The sequence below is a fragment of the Ochotona curzoniae genome, unplaced genomic scaffold (genome assembly GCF_017591425.1).
Source record: "Ochotona curzoniae isolate NIBS_2020 unplaced genomic scaffold, NIBS_Ocur_1.0 contig_291, whole genome shotgun sequence".
NCBI classification, from domain to species: domain Eukaryota; kingdom Metazoa; phylum Chordata; class Mammalia; order Lagomorpha; family Ochotonidae; genus Ochotona; species Ochotona curzoniae.
Genome location: NW_024465649.1, coordinates 7,461,511 through 7,487,434, shown reverse-complemented (window position 1 = coordinate 7,487,434; position 25,924 = coordinate 7,461,511). Strand labels below are relative to the sequence as shown.

Genomic DNA, 25,924 nt, shown 5'->3' with positions numbered 1-25,924 from the left:
CTGTGATTAAAGAACTTCAATCTAGTCATATCACAATCCTTCTCACCACAGGCTCATACTTTAGAAGATTTCATATCCAATTACATAACATCATTACAGCTCCTCAAATAAATATGGATAGAGGAATGCAGCTTATATGCTGGTGTTTCACTCCTACTCCATCATACATCAGCCAGATGTGGTCATTGGGACCCACCTGTGGATCAGGTGACACAGAAGACACCAACCTGAGGCACTTTCCATAGATGACAAGAAGGACATAACTTTTTGGACTGGCTCAACTTCCCCAATAGACTAACAGCATAGCTGCTTTGGAGGCCAGGTCAGTATAGTAAAAGGGACAGAGGAAGGGGGAGCATGAGCCAGCATAAGCACATTTGTGATTTGTGATTTTCTTGTTCCTTTTCAGATTTATTTGTTTATTTTGAAGACAGAATCACAGAGAGAGAAGGAGTAAGAGAGAGGTCTTCCATACAGTGGTTCACTCCCCCAAAACCCCCTTATAGCCAGAGCTGGGCTGATTCTAAGCCTGGAACTTCTTCCATGTCTCCCATGTGAGTGTGAAAGTCCAAGGACTTCAACCTTCTTCTGCTGCTTTCTCATGTACATCATCAGGGTAGACAGGACACAAACTGGTGCCCATCTGGAATGCTGGCACTATAGGTACTAAGTTTTACCCGTAACACCACAATGTTGATCCTATGACATATGATCTTAACCCAGGACTACTGCCTGCCAATATAAGGTTAGCCACACAAGGTGTTCATCAAGAAAATTTAGGTCTAGACTGAAATCTTTTTCCCTCTGCACCTTTTTATAATTCCTATTTCCAGGTGGAGTGTCTTTTTCTAAGTCACACGACAGTGCCATAGGAACAAGAGGGACAATTTTTAGTTCAGGGTCATTTACGTCACTCCTCTACTGAGGGAGGATTAGTGTAGGAGGCCAAAGGAGAGGTACAGTCTGCATTGAGTGACCAGGAGTATTCTTCCAGTGCTCTTTCTCGGGGCTAATTCCCCTTCTCAGCAGGAAGACAACCAATATTATTGTCCATGTATAATTGTATGATTTGACAAAACAGGACAGTATATTAAGAGAGAAAGAGTGGTGTGCAAACAGAGAGAAGGAGCTTTTAGTTGGCACAAGTGCTATGTGCAGCAAATTATAACTTAGTGTCTACCATGTATCGGGCACATTGGAGGCCTGGAGACAATGTGCTGAATAGGACAAGCAAAATTTGTCAGAGCACTTAGCTTCTTATTTTTTTCTCAATTGGCCAGTCCTTCCTTTACCTGTAAAATACATCTCTGTAATTCAGTTATTTCTGTTCTCTGTGGCTCCAGAGTTCGTAGCGGATGTGAAGCCCTACCCTGACACCCACCTGGGGAGCTTTATGGGAATGGTGCCATCTCAGTTAATGGCTTGGCAAGAGGCATCTCCAGAGTTACTGCCTGTTCTCTTATTCAAACTCTCCATCTTCCTTTGTGTTAAAGTCCAAACCATTATTCTCATCTGGTTGTTTAATTATTTGCCAATCAAAAATAGTAGCAGGTGGAATTTAGGAGTCCTACTCAATTTAGGAATACCCTCATCAACAAGCATAGATATATAATTCAGAATAGTAGTACAGGATGCCATCTGAAAAAGGGCAAGAGTAGGAGCCTAGAGAGGTGAGCAGGGTGTGACACATGGCGTTTTGCTGTTGTGAAATGAGGGCAACAGGGAGAGACTTCATCATGTCTGTATTTGAGAACAATCCCTGTGGCTGTATTATAGAAAACAACACAATTCATAAGAGAGAAAATTCTCAGGGACTCTATCAGCAATCAGAAAGGACGTCATGGTGGCCTGAGTTGAGGAAGGAAGTCACGGTGGGGATGACTAATGGCAGATAAATTCAGAAAGAATTTGGGAAGTCAGAGGTAAAAAACTTGGAGATTGACTGGACATGGGAAGGGAAGAAGTCAAGAAAGAAGACTTCCATATTTGTGGTTGGAGTAACTGAATGATCTGTGCCCTCCAATAGCAAGTCCTGCCTGGGGATAGAAACTGAAGCAGGTGAGCAGATGGAGCTGAAGCAGAAGAGGACAGCACCCTTAGACAGAAGTGCTTTTATGCAAATCACATGTGCACATCTGGTTGAACTCAGAACCATACACATTGTAGGAACTGAGTAAATGAGTGTTATGTGGATTAATTTTATCAGTTGAAAAATCACAAGTGATGCATTCTTTTTCTCTCTCTTTTAACATATTGGTTACTCAATATCATGTCAACTAATTCCATAACATTATAAATTGTTACTGATGTAATGTCGGGGCTTTTAATTGATTGGGATGATACTCTGCTGGCTCTACCTTCAGACCAGAGATGGTCTCCCCAAGAAAACATTGAACTTATCTAGACAATAAGATGCTGGATTTTATGCTTGGTAGGTGCTTGCACTGAAAGAATCTCAAATGAATTTGAACTGTGGTAATGCAACAAGATGGAGGAATCCACTATCGGGGGACGGGGGTGGGGAGAGGTTGAGGGAATCCCAGTGCCTATAAAGCTGTGTCACATAATGCAACGTATTTAATTTAAAAAAAAAAAACACAAGTGAACAATGGTACTTCAAGCTAGGCTTGAAGGGATCATGAACTTTAACCCTCTGAAAGTGTCCAAGAGAACACTTTGATGACTGAGAGATGTAAAGGTGAGATTGTGAGCCAGTCCTGATGGCATCCAAACCAGCATCTTGATCAGCAATGGAATCTCTTAGAGCTTGTATATTCCTTATAAGCATATGGTTCTGATTGACTTTAATGGGATTCTCTTGCAAACCACATATTCCAAATTATCCCCTAGTAGGTATGACATTTATAGGAGATATATTATTTTACCCCCAAATACTCCCTTGGGTGCTATTACACTGAATTTTGACAGAAGCAGAATTTGGAATAAGATAATCTTATACTAGAATGCCAGTGTTACATGTTGATGTTTATAAGCCATGTAAAACCAATATTTGTAAGAAAGATGATTTCTTTAAAAATTAGTTCTTCACTAAAGAAATCAAACACAGTGTTTCTCTGGTTTTCATTTTGTTTTAATTCTTTTTCATCTAAGGACAAGGTGTTTGTTGGGGAAGAAAGGGATAGTTTTTCCCAAGTCTAGAGATTAAATGACTTAGTAGGCATCTCACGTTCAACTCACAAAAAGGGGATTTGCATATGAACTTGTTTCAGCAAGAAAATGCATCTCAATGTGTTTCCTGGGAACTATCTCTACCCATGGCAGCTCCTTTGGTCACCTCCTTTTTTTCTTTTCTTCCTGACAGGTCACTGGATTGAAACTGTCCCAGGACCTCGATGATCTTGCCATTCTCTACCTGGCCACAATTCAGGCAATTGCTGTAAGATATACTTTAATGGCATTGTTAAACAGACTTGGGGCTAGCAACATCTTCTGGCCCACATGCTCTCCAAGATACATCATATGCTTTTGTAACAGATAGTCTTTGTTCAAAGGGGACTTGCCAAAATGCTGTTCATCTGTAGAAAAGGAAATATTGATGAAGGACCTTCCCTACATTACTACACATTTCTCACAGCTGAAAATTGAAAAGAATTTCAGTCATTGAATATCAGTTACTCATCTGATGTGTCTTCTAAAATCAGATAAATGGAAACAAGCAAGCAGTTGCTTAATTTGAAAAGACAGGTTTTAGAATATCCATTTTTTTTAAGTTCATGATGTTGTTCACTTTGCAAAAGGGTTCATTTTCACAGCTCTTTATTTTTCATTAATTAGCTGCTAAAAAGAGACCCTAGGCCTGTTTTGTTTTGTTTTTTGTTTGTTTGTTTTTAAATCACAGGGGAATTTAAATCTAAAGTGGTAGGAAATTCTAAACTAAAGATCAGGAATGAAAACAAAGTCTGAGAAGCTCAAACATTGTCTCATGAACCTTTTTGTCTAGAGGTGAATGGGCTACGGGGAAGATCTAAACCTTGAAATCACACTCAACAGGTTATACGTGTGCCTCTTCCATGTGCACTTTAAAGGGGTTGGTCATGTTTTAAGGGTTTTAAAGCAGTTTAGTACATCAAAATGGTGGACCCACAGAGTAAGTGTATTTTTCAGTAATGTGCTTATTTTTGCTTTTTAATTTTGTATGGACAGATATAACATTGAATTATTCTTTTTCCATATAAACTAATTATGTAGCCTCATTATATTAAACAATAGAACTATAAGCCTATTTATCCATATCATCAGAGGTTTTTCTGAAAGCCCCAAATTAATTCAGATGCCATGTTTGTCTTAATAGAGAATAGAACTTTCCATATATGGAAAGACTATATATATGTGTGTGTGTGTGTGTGTGTGTATACATACATATACACATATATACATACATACATATATACATATATGTATGAATATATGAGTATAGAATCAGTCAGACTCTCTGTCCTTTTAGATCACAGGATGGTTTGACTGTATTTTTCTTGAGTAACTTTCTTGATTTAACATGTTGGCCAGTTCAGTCAAAACAGAGGGCTGAATGCAGGGAAACATGGACAAAATCAGATAATTCTGGCATCTCTCAAAATGAAGAAAATTACTGGTAAGACACAAATGGAAAACAAGTTTGCCATATCCATTGTAAAGACAAATATTTAGTGATCTGATTTTAATGAAATTGGTTATAATGATGATGATAGTCAGTACCTCAGATGTACTCATTAAATTCCAGATACAGTGCGGAATCTGATCAAAATAATGAAGGAGAAATTATAATTCCCATTCTACAGATTAGGAACCTAACCTCAGGTGTGGGCATTGGGGTGCAGTAGGTCCCATATTTGAATCCACTTCTAATCCAGCTTCCCATGAATGTACCTAGAAGTCAGTGAATGATGGCCTAAATATTTTAGGTACTACTACCTTCTTGGAAACCCCAAGCACCAAATGGAAAGCTTATTTTTTTTTTCATTTGACTTTTATAAATACATAAAAAAGAATAATAACCTTTCAGCCATTCCCAAAGCAGATATTTTCCTAACACATAATAGAAAAGTTCAGTAATTTCACTGGGTATGTTTCACTTGAGAATCCTAAAGCGGAAGTCCATAAGTGTATAATGCAAGGAGTGTGTGTTGGAAGGGCAGGGGAAAAGAGCCCCCCAACTCCACACAGGTAGATCAGTGGGGACAGGGGGAAAGAGCTATAGATTCCTAAGTACCATTCATTTAGAGAATCAATCTTGTATTTAATGGGCATCAAATTTATTCTATTACTTTAATGATCTTTATAATACTATGAAGGAAAGGCATTTTAATGATAGACTTTTCAAGACAGCGCTATTATCAAGTCAATTAAATTGTGAGGGATTCAGTTTTTCTTTTAATATTTATTTATTTTTTTATTTTATTTTATTAGGATTCCCCCCAAACTCCCACCCCTCCGGACAGGTTTTCCCCACATTGCTACAATAGTATAGTCCTTCATAAGGAGTCATAATTCCATCAGTCTTTAACTGTGCACCAACATTGCTTTGACAGACAGTGTCAGGCAGTCTGGCATCCCATTGTCTACTCATTTCCAGCAGTTTCATTGGGAGTCCATCTTTTATTTGAAAGCAGGAATGCATGTTGCATTGTACTCTCACATCTGGATATGGTAGACCCCAGTACTCCATCACTATACATTTCCATAAATGAGAAGTCCTGAAACAAGGTAAACAACTGGTATGAGTTAGAACAATAGCCACAACAACAAATTACAGTACCATGAAAAAAAAAAACATGCCACTGATTCAGTCTATTTTACAAAAATATCTTGGTGTACTGATATTTCAGCCCAAAATATGCATTGTAATGTAGCATTCTAATAATAGACATTTTTTTCATAATGTTCAACTTGAAAACAAATTAACTTCTTCTTTGGTCCTGAACACTACTCTACCACCTATTTGTTGATGATAAAGGGAAGAAAATTCCTCTCGATGATAGTATCTGTGTTTGGTTTTTTTGTAGGAATGGAATGAAATCAAAGAGAGATTGTAATAAAGTTACTCAGGACTGTTCAGAACCTTCCAAGGAGTGAAGCTCTCTCTTCATCACACTTAATTGAAAGACCTGTCAACCACCCAGTTTATGCATAGTCTGTTCATCTGTAGCTTGCTTTTTAGAACAGGCCCTTAAAAAGTACTATTTGCATTTGAAGTCTCTTGATTTGCATTTGGTTCTGTACATTCTCAGAGGAGTAGCCTAATCTTTATTTAAATTTCTGTGTGAAAACATTTTTTCCAGAAAGGTGAGCACAAAATCATTTTGCACAAAGCCCTTTGGTGGGCCATTTTGGAGGGTGGAAGGCTACACAGTGCAGAGTCTGGGGCACCAAAAGGGAATGCCCTTTCAGGAACCAGCAGTCCTAGTGGGAAATTCCAGCCCACAATGCCACACATGGAAGAGATGCTGTCTCAGCCGCTTAGAAAGAATGCCTCTTTTTGGATCCTTCCTTTCCTTTTCCCAGGAAATGTGTTTTGTGTTACCCTTGTCTCAAGTCTACTAATCACAGGTTCCCAGGTCCTCGGTTTTAGAAATATCAGTTTTACATGGCCTTTCCATGCATTAGGTGGCAGTAACCCTTCCTCCCATAGGGAGTGTATCCCATTATATAAATGATAAAACTTCTAAGTGAAGAATATAATATGTGGGTTTTGAATTTGTCTTAAGAAATGACATTAATGGTCATATCAGAGAACCTGGCATATAGCAAATACCCCAAATAGTTCTCATTCTTAAGTGCCTTTTAGGCACCAGACACTCCTTTGTAAATTTTGATATAGGCTGTCCGCCACAGCAACCTTTCACCAAAATAAAGACTATGTTTATCATTTAATTTTTAACATATTACAGCACATTATTTTGCATAGATTATAGACATTTGTACTGAATGAATATATTATAATTATGCCATTTCAAATATGAGAATTGAGTTTTAGAAATATTGGGCACAAGATATAGGTGAAATGCCTGAATATCATGTTAGTTTTTATAATTCAAGACTCATATACTTAGCCATACTGGCCTGTTTCTCTAGAGTAGACTAGGGCTGCTTGCAATCCATGGGCATCAAATGATCCTTGGCAGGCATAAGAGCATCTTTTGGTTTTGCAAAGTTATTTATAATTCTGTTTTCTCTGTGACTTTTCTTTCAATGCAGATCAATAGGTTTTATCATATTCTCAAGGGGGTTCATGACCCCCCAAAAAGCTTAAAAAAGAACATCTGGGGGCAATCAGCCACAGTCAGTAAGCAAGATCTGGCTTTATGCAGTACAACATGTTTTAATTTTTTCTGAACACGCTACATCTGTGGATTATCTTTGGAGGCCCACATTTCACCTCCCCCTTATTTTTACCAGATTCATAAATAGCTTCATCAAGCCCTAAGCCCTGTAGGCTAGGAACGCTGTGCCCTTTGTTCCTCAGAGGTGCTTGCCTTCGTTATTTACTCCAACTCAACTGGAATTTCACACCTAATGTTCTCCAGATGACCCTCTGACCGCACTGTCTCCCCCAGAGGCACCCCAGGTACACAGCATCTTGGGTATCTCTGTTCAGCCATAGCAAAGGCTGGGAATGCTCCAGGTGTGGGAGTAGGGTGGGTGGGAGGGAAGCCAAACTTCCGGTCAGTCTTGCCATCAGGGTAAACTATCTCCTCTTTCTTTGCACTTGGACACCGGGACACCGCTGTCCCAACAACACATCACACTTTTCACTGAAAACTGTGCTGTTGGCTCAAGTCCACTCTCCAATACAAACCCTACTTTATTCTTGGTGTCCACACTGATTATGAAAACATACTGGCCTCTCACACCCTGTCTTTCTTTTCAACCCTAACTGCCTCCTCCCTCCAGTTAAGCAACTCACCCCCATCCCCACATCTCAGACTGTGACCTCTTCCAGAGATCAGGGATGTTCAGTGTCTGAGCATCTCCAGGACTCCCTGTCCACCAAAATATCATCTTTTTCATTTCTCTCCAAAACTGCTTTCTCAAACATCTCTTTGTGCTTCACTCCTTAAGGCCTCATCACAGTTCATCTTTTTGCTTTTAATCCTTACCCCAAATAAATTAGAACTTTGTAGAGTTTTTTTTTTCAAATAAATTAGGAACTGCTTCCTGGTTTCAGGTGATAACAAACTTCAGTATGAATACCCCTTGCCAAACTAAAGGCTTATTTCTCTGCTTCTGTGTGTAAACAGAGCCCTCTTTCATGGCTACTTTTGGATTTTATTTGAAAGTTGCAGATCTTTCTTTTTCTTTTTTTTTTTAAATTTATTTATTCATTTTTATTGGAAAGTCAGATAAATACAGAGGAAGAGAGACAAAGAGGAAGATTTTTCATCCACTGATTCACTCCCAAAATGGCCGCAACAGCTGGAGCTGAGCTGACCCGAAGCCAGGAGCCTGCTTTGGGTCTCCTATGCAGGTGCAGGGTCCCAAGACTTTGGGCTGTTCTTGACTGCTTTCCCTGGCCACAAGCAGGGAGCTGGAAGGAAGGTAGAGCAGCCAGGATACAGACCCATGCTCATAGAGTATCCTGGCATGTGCAAGGCAAGGACTAGCCACTAGGTTACCACGCCAGGTCCAGAAGAGACGTTTCTTAAGAAAAGAGTATTTAGTTATCCTTTGGTGGGGCAAGATTGACCATGGTATCATTGATTCTAGTTCAGAACAGCCTTACAGTCATTCCGTTCCTAGTGCCCAACAGAATGCCTGGTCCACAGGAGCCACTGCCGTAGTTGTTTGAATGAACTGTGTTAAATTGGAAGCTATTTTTTCAGGATTTTGTAACCACTAATAAGCTAATAGTATAGTAGTTAGGAGGGATTGGGGATCAGGAAAGCAAGGTTGGAGAACCCACTGTGTGGTTTAGTTAACTGAAGTCCTGAGCAACATGGTCAGTCCAAGTTCCAGTTTCCTGAGAGTGTCCAAGGCTCACATTGCAGCTTCTGGTGTTCTGTGATCACCTAGGGACCGTTTCCTGCTGTTTGCTTTACTAATCTCTAATGCAGTAATTTACCCTTTTCTTTCAGTTTGGGACCCGCTTCATTATAGAGGCCTTGGAGGGAGCAGGCCATTCCATTACAACTCTTTTCTTGTGTGGAGGCCTGAGTAAGAATCCTCTTTTTGTGCAAATGCATGCAGACATCACTGGTAAGTCTGAGAGGGAGTGGGTCATTTAAAGCATGGGAGTTTGTGGGCATGGACAAGACCTATGTAGGACCTAGACTAGGAGGATTTCAGTGATGTGCCAAGTTATTACGATAGCCCTAGAGTCTAGATAACCCTAAAGAAGATGACTTCTGTATATGTGCAACTATGGAAAAATGGTGGGAAATGTAACTGAAGAGTTTGGCAAAGGCTAGGTTTTTTTTTAAGGGCTATGTCTTAATTCAAGCATTCACTCAACATTTTTTAATATATCTTCTGATCTAGGCACTGTGGGTCATGTGGAATATATACAAATGAATAAGGCACAGTTAAATCCCCCTGTGAAGTTCTCGGTCTACTGAGGAAAGCAAACATACATATTAAATGTAGTATGACAAGAGGGGTAGATGTTCAGCACAGTAGGTAACACACCAACTGGGATCTAATTTCTTGCATCAGAGTACCTGGGTTCAAATCCCAAATCCACTACCAGTTCCACCTTTCTGCTAACACACACCTTTGGAGGCAACAGATGGTTGTTCAGGTACTAATGCTCCTTGCCCACCATGTTTGGGCCTTGATTGAGTTCCTGACTCTGCATTTCCTCCTGGCCTGGCTCCAACATCAGCTGGCATCTGAGGAGGGGAGGGAATCCAGAGTGGTGAGCTCAACCCTTTGTGATATGGGGAGACAAAAGGCAGAGCAGCATCCTAGGTGAGCTCCCTAGGCCCCAGAGCAGAAGCTCTATGGGCAGGAGGCCTGCTGTGTTGGTCATTCTAGACTACTGTGTTCTGGGTCCCTAACCTCTAATGCTCCTTCCCCGACCCCAGAGTTTTCAAGGGTATGGGACTCCTTCCTAGGACCCATTGCTTAGTGTCCAGACAGCAGGATGGGTCAAGGGGCAGGCCAGGAAAGGATGGGACCCTGCTCATAACCACAATGCCAGCCTGATAGGAACCCCCTTTCTCTGGCCTACACCCCAACCCCTCCCCTCTGGTGCGAGGTAGATCAATGTCTCTGCCTCTCTAGATGCCTCATCAGCTCCCATTATGCCCTCCAGACACATGTTTTGTCCCACCAGATAGGCATAACTGATTCTTGCACATTGTGGGGTGAAAATAATGAATTAAATAGGTAAAGGCACAAACCAGGAGCCAATGTAGAAAACTACACAGTCAAGGACATGAAGGATAGTAATGGCCACCATGACCCAAGTACCTACCATGTATCAGCATGAGTCGGCCATTATACATTTCACCCACAACTGCCACCAAAATGAGACAGCACACATTGGTCTGCTAATCTTGCAGCCAGCTGATCATCAGAGAAGTGAACAACATTGACTTTCTCTAGTCACCCAGCCAGTGAGGAGCAGAGCAGGGTGTGGCTCTCTGTGTCTAAGTCCACTGTCCCTTCCCCTCTGCTGCCAAGGCAATGTTCCTGGCATTTCTGTCCAGTTTGTAACCATTTCCTAATGATTCCTCTTTCCTGAGATATCCACAACTGATGGAAGCAGTCATTCTGAAGCTAAAAGCAGAAGGATAATTTTAAAATGAAACCCTGATTACCAAATCATTCCCCCAAGGAGAAAACCATAAGAGCATTTCCTCTAAAATCCAACTGGGTGGCTCAGATAATGTGCAGACTTCAGCCTTCTAAGGGCCAGAAAGTCAGTCCTGGTGAACACATTCCCCAAGGAGTAGGGAAAACAAGGCTGCTGATAGCCTTGCCCCTGGGAGCCATCCTGGAGGCTAAACCAGCCCCTGGCTCAACCTTTGTGAAAATGGGTCACCATCCAGGCCTTCTGTCCCTGAGCTGCCTCAGGAGCAGGGGTGCAGCCTCTTCCCAGAAACTCGTGCTTTGGGAACTGTGCCCCTCCAGGCCTTGAATGAAAAGGCTGTTAATCCTTGTTTGGATTTGGATGGAAACTAGATCCTTTGTCTCTAAGGAAGGACCAGTTACAGTTTCAGACAAAGGGACCTTTTCTTCAGTCTGGAATTCCTCTGCCTTTGGAAGGCTGTGACTGACTAGTGATGGCAAAGTGCATCTGCCTTTAAATGCTTCTGGTTCTGCTAAACTCATTAATGCATCAGATAAAATAGTTCACATTCCAGGCCAAGCCGGCCCTCTGGCCCTCTTCCTCTCCCTCACCAGCACTCAGAGAAAAGAACACATTTGCATGTGCCCCTGTGAAAGACGCACACGCAGGCAGCTGGTGTCGAGGTGCTGCCTCCGGCTCTTAGACTCTGACCGCTCTGACTTTCCTATGGAGAAGGTTCTAGAGAGCACCATAACTGTGGTCTGTGCTTCTCAGAAATACATGTGAAACTGAACATTGGGGATGGGAAGGCTGTTTGTAGTTAGTTTACAGGAGGTAGCGAAGCATGAGCCCGGCCCTGTGACCCAGTTGCTTTACCTCTCGGATCCTCAGTCTCCTGTTCTGGGAGAGAGAAATGTTGTTCCTCCCTTGAACATCATGCTGAGGAAAGAGACTCACAGATTTGTGAGCACCGAGCACTCGGCCCCACACCAAAAAGGAAAGCAATGTTTAAGGAAAAGACAGTTCGCTATTTAGAAAGTAAACCTTTGCCACGTGGAAAGCAGTCTGCTCTTTGCCCAGCGGGAAGAGTGGGGACTTTTCCAGCTTGGAAAATGTCATCTACGTGAGGAGGAAGAACCTCCTTGTACCCTGGCCATCTTGTTAACTGTGGTTTCCAGACATACTTGGTGTGTACCAAATAATTGTAGGTTTTCCCCCACTGACTTGGGACTAAATGTTCCTTTGAAATGTTGTCTTTTGGCTCTGGTAATTGCAGTCAGGGTTTCCCCCTCTTCTTGGTTTAGTTACTTTAATCATTTGTGCCTGCATTTATTCACTCAAAAGCATTCTCTGAGCACCCCAGTGTGCCAGACACGGAGGTTGGCATGGCGATGAAGTGTCCTGCTGAGATGTTCACCATTAAACATAGGAAAAAGTGTTCTGGGCTTTAGGACCAGTGTCCAGGGAAGCAGATTAGGGTTCAATAAGCAGAGGTATAACTCTCAGCATCTCGGCAAGGAAAAGATACACACTTAAACTGGGTTTTTACTTGAGAAAAGGTAAGTAAAAGGTCTATTTTCAGGCAGGAGAGTAAAGGGTACAGAATTCCAGGGAACCTGGAAGGACCCTGGGGCTTTTGGTTATTTAGGCCTAACTTGAAGGAAGTGAGGGCAAGGCCATCCCCAGCCTGACAGTGGGGGTTACAGTGAAGAAGGCAGCTGAGGCTGTAGTGCACCCAGACCAGTCCCCTAGGGACTCACAGTGAGTACATGGATGGCATTGTCCTGGTTCAGGGGGCAGAGGGAGCAGAAAGAAGCAGCGAGTTGGTTCTATACACAGCAGTAAGGGATGAAGAAAGGCTGCAAGGCACAAGCCTGGAGAAGCATAACTGCTAACTCCGTTCTTTCTCTGAGCCTGGCTCTGTTTTAAGCACCTTGTTCATATTAGCACGTTTAGCTCTCACAGCAACCCTATGCAATAGGTGGAATTTTATTTCTTGTACAAAGGAGGAACTAAGGCACAGAAATGCTATGGAACATGCCTTAGATCACACAGCTAAGTCAGAGAGCAGCCAGAATTCCAACCCTGGCAGTGTGGCTGCCTTGAGACAGCACATTGGGTTGCAACCTGAGAGCTGCTGGGGGATTTGCCAGGCTCTCAGTGGTCTCTGGTTCCTAAGGAGAGAGGCCTGTGTATAATTTCTCCCTGCTTAGAATGAGACTGGGAGGAGAATGGCTTGGGAGGAGCTGTTGTTTGAAGCTTCCAAGTCCTGAAGCCAGTCTGTGGGATTGCAGCCACACTGGATCTGTACCATCCTTAAAGTCCAGCAAGGCAGGCAGTGCCCTCTCCTGACTGCACAGTACACCCTTGCATGTGCCCTCCTATTTCTCCATGACTTCCTGTTGGCACTAAAGGAAACCTGTTCCATCCTTCCCCAACTATCCCAGCTTCCTGCCCCAGGGAAGTACCTGTGCAGCAGCATTCACCATCAACATGAATTCTACCAGTAGCAGCTGCCACTTCTCCAGTTTTCCAGAGTCGGCACCTGTGCTAAGCAACGTAGGTGTGCCCTCTCACTGAGCCTCATGACCCCTGTGCAATCTCAGCCCTAAAGCCACCTGACACATGGGCAAACCTAGCTGAAAGAGAGTAAGTGCCTTGCTGAGCCTGCAGCGTTAGTGGAACTAGGAATCAAGCCAGAGGCAAGAGGCTGTGGGCGAGGTAGGAAGAACTGAGCTTTTTCCAGAGCACCCATCCCACCTGATATACTCCCTAGCAAGTCTGAGCTCTGGCCTGCAGCAGGGGACTATTAGGTTTTAAATACATGATGAGTTAACTGCAAGCCAAAATCTCAGACATAGTGAGGTACTCAGGAGGTCCTTTATTCCAACAGGGTAGGAACAGTAGTGGGAGTGGAGGGAAGGGAGAACAGGAAGGGAACTATTTCTAACCATGGTGGCAGGATGGGGCTGCCAGGGCAGGGAAAGGAGGCAAGATGGAGGAGGACAGGGAAGCACCAGGAGAAGGGAGAAAAGGGAAGGAAGGCTATTTTATACTACCCAGGTGTATAAATCAAGCCATTCTCCCCAGGGGTGGGAGGGGTATGGGGAATTGGTTGGGAGGAGGGGCATTGGGCGGGCTCCAGGGACTGGTGACTGAGATTATCACGGGTGATTGGTAGGTAGGTGGAGATTAAAGGAAGGGGCTGTAAGAGAAGGGTGGCTGAGGTTCTCAGGTAAGATGCCACAGGGTTACATTTCATTGGTGGATAACCAGAATAGCATGAAAGTAATAGTACTGAATCAAAACGACTGAGGCCTCCAGGACCCATGTTCCAGACACTCTTCACTGGGACAGGACTCTCTGGGATACACGCAGTGCCCTCATTGTCTTGGGTGCTTGGAACAGCTGGCCCAGCCCTGGGGGAAGAAGGTGCATTCTGAGGGGAAGTCTTCCCAGATAAGACAGGATGAGAAGTTAGATCTTGAAAAAGTCACTTTGAGGCTTTGAGGAGAGGGAGAATTTCCAACATAGAGCTTACTGCTGTGGCATTTGCTACCATCTTCTGGTTAGCCAAGTCACAAATACCTACTTGCCCTTCAATTAATGGGTTAAGTCTTACCTCCCCTGGAAATTGATCTGTCATCATTTAACTATTCCCCACATGCTAGGTCCTGGTCTACATGCCAGGTATATACAGCAGGGGCCAAATCAAGACCTGGCTCTCAGGGAGGTGAAGTTCTAGCAGAGGGAGGACAGTAAACAGGATAAGAAACCAATCAAAAGTGAGAAGAATTTAGTGTAGGAGATAAGAAGCACAGAAGGTAAATGGTAATTTTAAATCTAATTGTCAGGGAAGGCAGAGGGGTACAGGGATGGGTGCACGAAGACCAGAAGGAGGGAGAAGTGGTGACCATGTGGGTCTCTGAACGGTGGTACTCCAGGTAGAAAATGGCGGGGGCCAGCAATCTGGAACATGACAGAGGTGGTGTCAGGTCCTGAAGGGGCCCTTATGGGCTTTGTAAGGGTTTATGTTCCCAGAGGAGCTGCTGCTGAATCCCAGCTTCTTTCCACTTCACTTCCCTTAGTCCATGTCAGAGACCTAACACCCTACACAGCCTCCACTCTTTCAACCATCTCTCCTCCAGAGCCTGAACAGCAAGACAAGTCTAACTAATTTCAGTATTCTCTAGTCCCAGCAATACGCTTAACAGATTTGCTGATCTGAACTTGGACCAGACTGTAGGTGACAGCTAGCAAAACCTGAATACCTGGCCACTTGGGTCAAGAGCTGATATTTCTTGGTTGATTTCTTTGGGGCTCTTGACTAGTGTACCAACAGGCACTAGGCAGGTAGCAAAGTCTTTTAGAACCAGATAATCCAAAAGCCAGGAAACATCAAGGGCTGGGGACTGGGTGGCTGCCTCTGCATTGACGTCAGGTGTTTTTGCCACTGGGGTTGTTTTCTGGCTCTCCTCACTGCCCTCGGCCCTGTTCCCTAACCAAGGTGTGGCCTTGTCCTGTGCAGGCATGCCTGTGGTCCTGTCACAAGAGGTGGAGTCTGTTCTTGTGGGTGCTGCTATTCTGGGTGCGTGTGCCTCGGGGGATTTTGCTTCTGTGCAGGTATGTGAAGACCAAGGGGTGGGCAGGGGCCCTTCCCTGTCTGAGACTGTTCTTCCTTTTGACAGCAGCTCAAATCTTACAAAACACACGCAAGATATAATTAAGAAATGATAGGTGCCAGCCAGGAAAAGCACAAACACTTCTAGCCTCAGACACATTTATTGCAGTTATTTAACTTGGCTTCTGTGAATGCTGGTTATTCAGTTTTTCTGGTGGTTTTTCTTTTCCTCCTTTAAAATAGCTCCTTAAATTATTTCTTTTAGATTTTTCCTTTATCATTTCTCTTTGAGAGAAGCAGGTAAGGATTGTTCTTTCAGTGTTTCATGTCGCCTCCAAATGTGCATTTGATGATTTCAACTCCATTGTTTTCCAAGGACCTTTTAGACTTGTAACAATAAGAGACACAAATTAAAATCTTAGTGTCAACACACGAACATACACACACACTCACACACAGATAAAATAAAAGAGAAAATAAGGAAGATAAAGGAAGAAGGAAACAATTTGGAGGCTATAATTAAGCATGTAATTTTGCTCTGAGTGTCTTGGCAGACAAGACGAAAACAAAACAAAACAAAACAAAAATATGTATGTGTTGCATAATTCTTATTTTCAAAAAAGAAAATATACCAGTTTCTGGTGAGTACAAAGCTTTTTCTGATACCAAACTGCAGAAGACTTTGCACTCCTGGGACTTTGTGGAGAGGCTTTGAGTATGAAATAGTCCCAAAGCTAAGTGGTAGTGAAAATCTGAGTACCTGGACTCAAATCCTAGTTGACTATCTACAAACTGAGATGCTAGCATACTCTATTAGAACCCACCCCCTCTGCTCTACAGCTCCAATTGTCTGAACAGGCCAGTGTCATGAATTCTCTCTGTGGGCAGGGCATGCTCCTGCAGTCCCTGCCAGAGTTCTGTTATCCACATTTTAAGGCTGAGGGGCCTTAAGCATAAAGAAATTAAATAACTTTCCCTTAGGTGAAATGGATGGTAAATTCCAGAACCAAGATGTCTGGCTCCCAAATCTTAGCTGAGAGCTCAAGAAATGTTTGTTCAGCTCTGAATCAAACTGTATAAATGACCTACCCAAGGTCTCTAGGTCAGGGCTTGACCTTCCACCAGGAGCTCAGTAATTAGAGTTCCATTTATTTTGACCTTCAGGCACTGCACTAAGTGCTTTTTGCACAGTCTTCCTAATACTTGTGCATATACTAGTCAACAGAGATCCAGAAAAATTAAGAAAACTTAAGGGTGACTCTTAGCAATGGACAGAGGCAGAAGTCTGACTCCACCCTCTGCTGTTCGCACTGCATTTTGGGAAGAGTGAGACGGTACACACCATCCAAACTTATGGTTTTGGTGACTGTGAAATATTTCTTTCAAATAATTAGCTCAATTTAGTATTTGTGGGCTTCAAGAAAAGTCTTTTTTTTTTTAAGATATACTTATTTTTACTGGAAAATCAGATTTACAAAGTAAAGAAGAGATAGAAAGATCTTCCATCCGCTGGTTCACTCCCTAAGTAGCTGCAAGGGCCGGAGCTGAGCCAATCTGAAGCCGGGAGCCAGGAACTTCCAGGTCTCCCACACAGGTGCAAGGTCCCAAGACTTTGAGCCATCCTTGACTACTTTCCCAGGCCACAGGCAAGGAGCTGGAAGGGAGGTGGAGCATACAGATATGAACCAGAGACCATATGGGATGTGCAAGCTAAGAACTTTAGCCACTAGGCTACCGTGCTGGCTTCCAACCAGTCTTTAAACAAAGTCTGTATAGTTGATTCTCAACTTTCTCTAGCTTTTCAGTTCCTAGATCATAAACATCACGTGAAGATATTTCCTTATTGTTGACGTATCAGACATCTTAATTATTATTTCAATGTATTAGCATACAAAGATATTCTCACAGCCAGAGAAAATTTTGTCCTTGTAAAACTCATAATAGATAAAACAAAGATGTTACCTTTTGTTATGGACTGAATATTTGTGTTTTCCCTAAAATTCATATGTGAAAGTTCTAATTCCCAATATTTGAAGTATTTGGAGATGAGCCTTGAGAAGGTATTTAAAGTTAGATGCAGTCCTGAGAAATGGTCTTGGTCTGATGGAATTAAACCCCACTTTGAAGGAATACTAGAGACCTATGTAGTCTCTCTGTCTCTCTGTCTCTCTGTCTCTCTCTCTCTCTCTCTGTCCTTTCCTCCCACCCTCCCCCTTTGTTTACCTTCTGCCCTTAATCCCTCTCCATTTGGTCTCCTCCCTGCCCCCTTTACCCTGAACAAGGGCACAGCAAGAAATTGAATGTCTACAAACTAAAAGAGATCCTCTCACCACAAACAGTGTGGCACCCTGATATCAGATTGGTGCCTTCAGACCTGTGAAAAAATAAATTTCAGCTGTTTAAGCACCAGGTTGTGACTTTTTTATTTCGCTAGTCTGTGACAGCTCAAGTAACCTTGATGGTTATCCTGATCTCAGGATAGAGTTCTTTTGCTTTTGTTTCTGTCCTTGTGTTGTATATGCAGAAAGCAAGGCTCAGAGAGATTGCCAAGCAATTCTCCCAAGGTTGCATGCCTTTGGAAGGGCAGTAGCAGAACTGAAAGGACAGGGGCGTCTGGATCTAAATTCTGTTTTGATTTGCTGTGTCCAATTTGTTCAGATTTTTTAAAAATACGTTTTGGCTTCTTCAGTGTTTTAAAGTATGTTTTCTGAAAACAAATGCCAGGAGTCACAAATCAGGAGATAACCCACAGCCTGAGCAGAGAGCACAGGATTGAGCTGTTCCAGCAGACTGATGCACGATTTAGGTGTGGCACTTCATTTATATCATAGTCAAAACCAGAATTTTCAGATTCACCAAGATTGTCTGACATCTTCCTGTTGAAGTACCCCTCTTATTTTTCGTTGAGTTCCCAATTTGCTGTTCATCCTCTGGAATAGAACCTAACACTTGGTCAATGAGGCACTGGAATTAATGTCTTGAGTATCATCTATAAAGCATGAAGCATCTTAAAGACAAGCTGATGTCTCCTGTTCAATCCAAAGAAGTATCGTATGTGTCTGTCTTGTTTTCAGATACTGTAATCTGTTAAGGGGATACCCAGCTAAGAGAGGCTTGAGTTTTTTATGCTTCCCCCCACTTCCCTGCAGACTATCCGTGCTGTCTTTTGTTTTTAGTTTATTTTATTGATTTGATGGTGATAACATGGTTGACTAGGGTAGGAAGGATCAAGGACCAGGGAAAAGTGAGTGAAATCATTCTTTCCTAATTCTCCATTTCTTGTTGTCTTGGGCGAATGGGAGGGATAAAGGGGGAAGCCACACCCAGTTTCCCAAATGTCCCAGTACCCAGGGGTAGGGAACCACCATCCAATATTTCTAAGTAAAGACAACTAAGCGGCTCTAGGAAGTATAATAAGAAAGGAAGTCTCAAGATGCTGTGAGAGAAAACTTAATTTAACAACAGAGGCAGATCTCTAAAATGCCTCTCCACCTTTTGCTTACTTGATGCCCCCTGCAGATGTCATTACCTTTTCTTAATTTCTTTTCTCAAGAGGCAGGTTGTTTCCAAGATTATTTATACAAAATAAACCTTAATTCTACAGAATTATTTATCTTCAAATGCCACCCCTCTCCTTGTGCTGCCAAAAATGAAAAAGGAAGGAAGGAAGGGTGGGTGGAATAAAAAGAAAGAAAAGGAGAGAGAGAGAGAAAAGAAAGAAGGAAGGAAGGAAAGAAAAGAAAAGAAAAGAAAAGAAAAGAAAAGAAAAGAAAGAAAGAAAGAAAGGAGGAAAGAAAGAAAGAAAGGAGGAAAGAAAGAAAGAAAGGAGGAAAGAAAGAAAGGAAAGGAAGAAAGAAAAGAAAAGAGAAAAGAAAAGAAAAGAAAGAAGTGAATGAATGAATTTGTGGAGAAAGCAACTGCAAAAATCAGGGAAAGGAAACAGAGAAAAGAGTTCAAACTGAATTCAGCAGTCATTTTAAGGGGAGTACCATTGTAAAGATAATAAGGAAAATTAATAGTAAAAAAAAGTTCTTCTCCCACTGTGCTAACCACCCCTGTACTCCCACCATGTCACAATCCAGACGAACTCATGCCTTCCAGAGTAGTCCTTGTAAGTGGCCATATGAGAGCCGTGATTACTCACCCTTGCTGTAATGTGTACCCAGTAGATAAACTATCCATGTTGACCACAGTGATCTACCCTTAAGGTCAGTCCTGGCAAACAACCTCATTGTTTCTCCCCAGCCCCTCGTGAAATTTACTCCATTTAGATCAGTTGTATTCATCACCTGTTACCCAGTTCAATGACTGTGATTTTGTGTATCTCCCATTTAGTCATGTTCTCATAGTCAACTCTGTGATTTTAAGTTCTGTGTGCCCTTTTTTTTCCAATTTGAAATGCAGCCTTTACTGTAATTTTCTAACTAATATCTAAATTCTTTAGTTCTTGAATTTAATTTACAAAATTTTTTGACATGTCAGTTTTCTAAATTATTATTATCATTTCATGATACAGTTCCATAGACTCCTGGGATTTCCCTTTTCTCCTCCCCAATTTCAACCCCCCTAGTTCCACTGTATCATTACTAAAGTATAGTTCTTCATACACAGTCATATGTACATCATTGTGGGCATGGATAATGACAGAGAGTCCAGCATCCTGTCAAGATATAGTAAACAGTTTCACTGTAAGTTCATCTTTGTCTGGAAGTAGAGATGCATACCCGCACTGCATCCTCACATCTGGATATGTTACTCTCCATTTCACAGTTACTGTACATCCCCTTAAATGAAAAGTCACAACACAAAATCAACAATAGGAAGAAAAATAGAAATTTATAATACCATGAAGTTAAATAGCATGTTACTAGATATGACAGTCTCCATTATACAGCTACTATACATCACCTTAAATAAAAAGCCACAATACAAAATCCACAACAGGAAGAAAAAAGAAATTAACAACACCATGAAGTTAAATAACGTGCTACTTAATGACTAATGTGTCACTGAAGAAATGAAAAAGAAAATCAAGAACCTTCTTGAAGAAAATGATGCTACTATATGACCTATGAGTCATTGAATAATTTAGTCAGAAGAAACTGTTTTGAAGAGATGAAATTAACAAAAGCAAAAACATCAAAATCCATGAGATATAGTTTCTGCTGATTTTTGTTGGTAAAATGTGTCTCTTCTAGAAAACAAATAGACGGGTTTTGTTTTTCAGTCCAGTCTACTAATCTATGATGTTTGATTGAGCTTAAGTCATTTACATTCAGGGTTAATATGTATGGGTGGTAATTTGATTTTTTCATTTTAGGAATGGGTTGTTCATTGATTTAGTCTTCTGTTGTCATTTTACTGGGATGTTCTTCACATTTGCCTTTGGTTTTGTTGGGTGCTATTCCTCTTCTCTGTCAAGAAAACATCTTGCGTTTTAATACCATAAACACCAGTGTGGCCATATGCAGAGTAAAACAGATTGTCATGATTTTAACTTCTGGAGGTTTGGAAAGACTGAAATACAGTATATGCTATGTATGAAACCACCCATTTCTTAGAACAGTCCATCTTGTTTTGCTTGTTTTTTTTTTTCACCGTTTTTTGGAGTACGATCAATAATTCACATTCACTGGGGAAAATTTAAGAAAATTCAAATGAAAATAAATACGAAATACCATCCTAATATTACATATTTAGGATTATTTTGTGAAGTACTTAGTATTCCAATTTCTATTTGTCTTTCACACACATATTTTTTTAAGTTACCCTGTACTGTTCTTAAAAGAAAAAAATACAATAAACTAATTTTTTCATTTTCTTTTCCATAATTTTCAAATTCCATTTATTTATTTGAAAGGCAGAGGAAGGGAGGGAGGAAAGGAGGCAGAAAGAGAGTTTTAAGTATAACAATGTGTTTGTACAATGTATATTGTTTGTTTCCTTTGTTCCTCACTCACAAATATATGGTATACCTTTTCATAAACCTCTTATTATTTTTGTAGGCTATGTAATTTGCTGCCTCATAGAATGCACTGTAACTTATTTTACCAGTCTCCATGTCTTAAATATTTAGACTATTTTTTTTTCAATGCTAAAAGTAACATCTCCGTCACTTAATGAAATTCTGTGCACGGCCTAAGTTATCTCCATAAAATTATGCAAGTAGTGTTCAGTTAAAATGTTTAGCCAACTCTTTTCTTATTATTATTATTGGAAAGGCAGATATACAGAGAGGAGAGACAGAGAGGAAGATCTTCCGTCCAATGATTCACTCCTCAAGTGAGCGCAATGGCCGATGCTATGCCGATCCGAATCCAGGAGCCTCTTCCAGGTCTCCCACGCGGATTCAGGGTCCCAAAGCCTTGGGCTGTCCTCACTGCTTTCCCGGGCCACAGGCAGGGAGCTGGAAGGGAAGCGGGGCTGCCAGGATTAGAACCAGCGCCCATATGGGATCCCGGGCGTGCAAGGCGAGGACCTTAACCACTTGCGCCACCGCACCGGGCCCTTTTTTTTTTAATTTCTTAAAATTTTTTTATTGGAAAAGCGGATATACATAGAGGAGAGACAGAGAGGAAGATTAGCCAACTCTCAAGATTTTTACCCATAATTAGAGTTTATACTCCTAGCAACAACATAGCATTTCTTATGTAGAAGGGCACTCACTGTGGATTTTAGTTCCATTACACTTTTACTTATAGACCTCTTTCGGATCCTACTGATTTTACATATTGTCTTAAGTTTATCAATATATTTAATAGTCTTTTCTTAAGCATGTGTTTCTGGAGATAGGAGATTCTGTTTTCTAATCAAATTGATTCATCTTCTGACTAAATTTTAACATATTCTTTGCCACATGTCAATAATTTGGAATAATTGTACAAAGAAGAATTAAAGTGAGAATTATATTTATTGCTTATGTTCTTTATACTTATTCTCACACCTACATAGTAGTATTTCTTATTTTTTTAAGATTTAACACCACCACCTTCTCCCCACAGCCCCAATAAAATTCTCACTCTTATTTGTTATAAATGCGCTGGCTTGCATATATAAATTCAGTCTGAATAATATCAACTTGAATATGTAAGTCAAAATAACATGTTCAAGATCTCAATTTTTTTTTTTTTAGGTGTGAGTGTACTCAAAAAGTGCATGGAAGATGGAATTAAGAGATACGTTTATTTTGGTGGAAAAGTTTTTGAAATGCTAGCATATGTGGGGTCTCAAAAAGTCTATGCAAAATGCGTATTTTGAAAAACTTGTACATGAATTTCAGTTGTTTAAAATCGATTTATTTGGAAGGCAGAGCAACAGAGGTAGTGAAAGAAACAAAGATCCACTAGTTCACTTGCCAAATAGCTGCAAGCATCAGAGTCAGGAGCTAGAAACACGTTTGATCTTCCCATGTGTGGCAGGGGCCTATGGGCCTGGGCTCTTGTCTGCTGCCTTTCCAGGTATATTCACAGAGTTAGCTCAGAAGGAGAGTAGCTGAAACTCAAATCAGCACTCACATATGGGATGCTGGCATTATAAGTGGAGGTTTAATCTGATGTTCTGTAGTGCCAGCTCCTTAAAATTTTTGCACCCAAAACTCAACTTTTAGTTCTACTTTTGCACAAACTTTTTGAAGTATCCTCAGGTGTAACTGGTTTTAAAAATTTTTTTACACATATATTTTTTATTGCATTTCATTTTATAACAACATTTTATCGGCTCTGATCTCCCCCCTTCCCTCTTCCCCTTTCCTTGCCCTCCCCCCATGTGTAACTGTTGATTTTGCTTTTCCTTAGAAGATAAGCCAGGATCAGACCTATTGGTTTCTATCTGTTCTTTATGGAATTATAGACAATTCCCATTGTGCAGGGGAGGGTTCTGAAGCATAGAGGTTTTGTATAATGTTGGTTGACATCCAATTCCATGATCCTGTTAGTCTAAAAATCAAAATCTCTGGAAGAACATATCCATTGCTTGGGAATAATGCATGTTCCAGTACTGCAGCTCACCCACATTTTGTAGGATGATAGACTTCATAGAAATATTCAGCATCACTTATTTATCAGCACTGTTCAGTTGAGTATTGATTGTGGAATTAAAAGCAGGAACTGTGTTCTGTAGTTTGGAAACTTGCTAATTCATTTGTGTCAGAAAAAAATTCATCCTCTGCTCACCAATATTGTTTTTCTTTGTTAATTTGTTTTTAATCATAATTGTCTTATTTACTTTTTAAGAAGAAAATATTAAAAAGCACTTTTGATTTTGTTTATTCCTTCATAATACTATAATTGTTTTTCACTAAAGTCTTTGAAAGAGTTAATTATAGCATTTGATGAAAATAATCAAAAGGCATATACAAGCAAATATAAGAAATAGTCATTTCAGGTGATTAATGGAGATAGTTGATATATTGTAATGAACCATAAAAAGGTACTACTGGTTCATAAATTTTGAGTAATATGTTTTTCATCATTTGTATTTCAAGACAATTTACAGAGCTAAAAATTTTATTCCATGTTAAACATAGATAGGAAAGAACTTATTATCATCATAATTTTGTAAATGAGGAAACAAGGTGAGATCGACTTCCCAAGACAATGGCAAGAAAATGTTGAAGACAAATCAAGTCCTAGTCTGGATATCCAAATGGGTGGTTATTCAGCTCTGCTGCAGATGGAAAGGGTCTTTTCTGATGCCAGATGTGATTACTGTTATGTAAAAGCTGGCATAAGAAGTAGATACTGAGAATTTAGATGCATATAAAAATATCACAATATTAGTATCTGACAAGTAAACAAAGGATACTTTCTGATTAGGGTTATTTTAAATTATTTTAAAAGTGGTTTATTTATGTATAGATTCATTACTTATTTGAGAGGAAGAGAAACAGAGACAGTCTCACACAGAGAGAACTTTCATTTGCTGGTTCACTCCCCAGATGCCACAACTGCTGGGGTTGGGCATAGCCAAAGCCAGGAGCAAGAATGCCATCTGGTCTCTCATGCCAGTGGCCGGGGTGCAGCTTCTTGGGCCTCCCAGGGTGGAGTATATATTAACAGAAAGCTGAAACTGGGAGCAGAGCCGGGATTTGAACTCAGGTTCTCTAATCTGGGATCACATTCAAACCAAATGACATTTTAACTACTAGGTCAAATGTCTACCCCTGAGATAATTTTAGAGTGTTTCAAAGAGGGAATATTTATGAAGCTGTGGGCAAGGCATATCAGAATTACAGGGGAGAATGTGACACCCTGGAGTTTATAATAGGCCCGAAGAAGCCAGAACACAGTGCAATTGTGAAAGCCCTGGAAAGAGTACTGTCTGAGGGCTGCCCAGGCAGCTGACTGCAAGTGACTTTGGGAGGAAAGAGCTATGTTAACCCCATTATCTTCCCTCTCTCTGATCTGTTGCTGGCCTCTTTCTTGGCTGGGCTTAAAATCAGAAGGTAAGAGAACTCATTTTTACAGTCAATGCTGAACCATCTGTCGTGGCTCAGTGAAGGGTGGGGAAGGACTTCAGGGACACATGAAGATGTCCAACAGAATCTTCTAGGCTGGGCTATGCAGTGGGCCATGGCCCCAGGTCCAGGCTGACAGTGGCTGGTTTGGATTTGTGAAGAAATAAGGCAATTACTTCAGAATTCAAAAAAGTTATGTCACAAGTACAATGTTCAGATGACATCTAATTCATAGCAACATGTTCTCAGTGAACGAATCAGTGTTACCTTGCAATCTGGGTCAAGCTCCCTGTCTTTATAGATGGGCCCTTAGACTAGTATTGAACTACATTCCTAGGCTTGCCAATAATGAGACATATGCTGCAGTTTCCCCCCAAATGACCCCCATCCCTGCCTTCATTTTCCTGTTTTACTATCTGCTAATGAAGAAGAAAACACAAATTTCAGTACCTACGGAATGGTAGGTGATGGTAGGGAATGGGTGCTAAGGCACTTTGGATAACATTTAAGTGTTGTTAAGTTAAGGTAGTCACCTCACACAGAGATAGGAAACAGACTCAGAATAAGTAATACAAAGGTGGCAGGGCTAGCATCAAATCAGATCTGATACCAAAGTCCATGACCCTCTCAGAATCTAGGATGCCCCAGGGCATTAAAAGGATCTGACATTGACACCTGGCTTTAGAGGGGATTGCCTTGTTTAGAGACTCAAGGCTATTTACTGTGCTATTGGTTATGAACAAGTGGTGATTTCTGGGAAGAGACACTACTCAACCCCCCCCCCCCCCACCTACACACACACATATCATAATCAGAAAACACCATTTATGGGTACCATGTTACTCCACTTTATGGGCCTTTTCCTGATTTAGCCAGCCAAGTCTACGGGGAAGTAAGTTCATTTGTTTTTAAGTGGTTATTATCTATTTGCATCTGTTTTTGAACCTAGGAGGTCAGGAAGATGAAGAGAAAGAACTCATGAGAGGGATACATTTCCTTAGAAATGTTATTAATTGGCTGGGCAAAACAAGAGAAGGAAATAAAATAGCTGTTCCTTACTAAGTAAAGACATCTTCTTCCCTTATCTCATTAAAAATTA

General features: G+C 41.1%; 1 protein-coding gene across 2 annotated transcripts in view; it reads left to right on the top strand.

The window, feature by feature from the left end:
- The window catches only part of FGGY (FGGY carbohydrate kinase domain containing), a 395,820-nt gene that overhangs the window by 294,810 nt on the left and 75,086 nt on the right, over positions 1–25,924 (top strand). For both annotated transcript variants that reach the window (XM_040978475.1, XM_040978474.1), the window contains 3 exons: positions 3,323–3,397; positions 9,093–9,213; positions 15,279–15,373. In XM_040978475.1, coding sequence (XP_040834409.1) covers positions 3,323–3,397; positions 9,093–9,213; positions 15,279–15,373 — 291 coding nt within the window. The remainder of the gene's footprint in view (positions 1–3,322; positions 3,398–9,092; positions 9,214–15,278; positions 15,374–25,924) is intronic.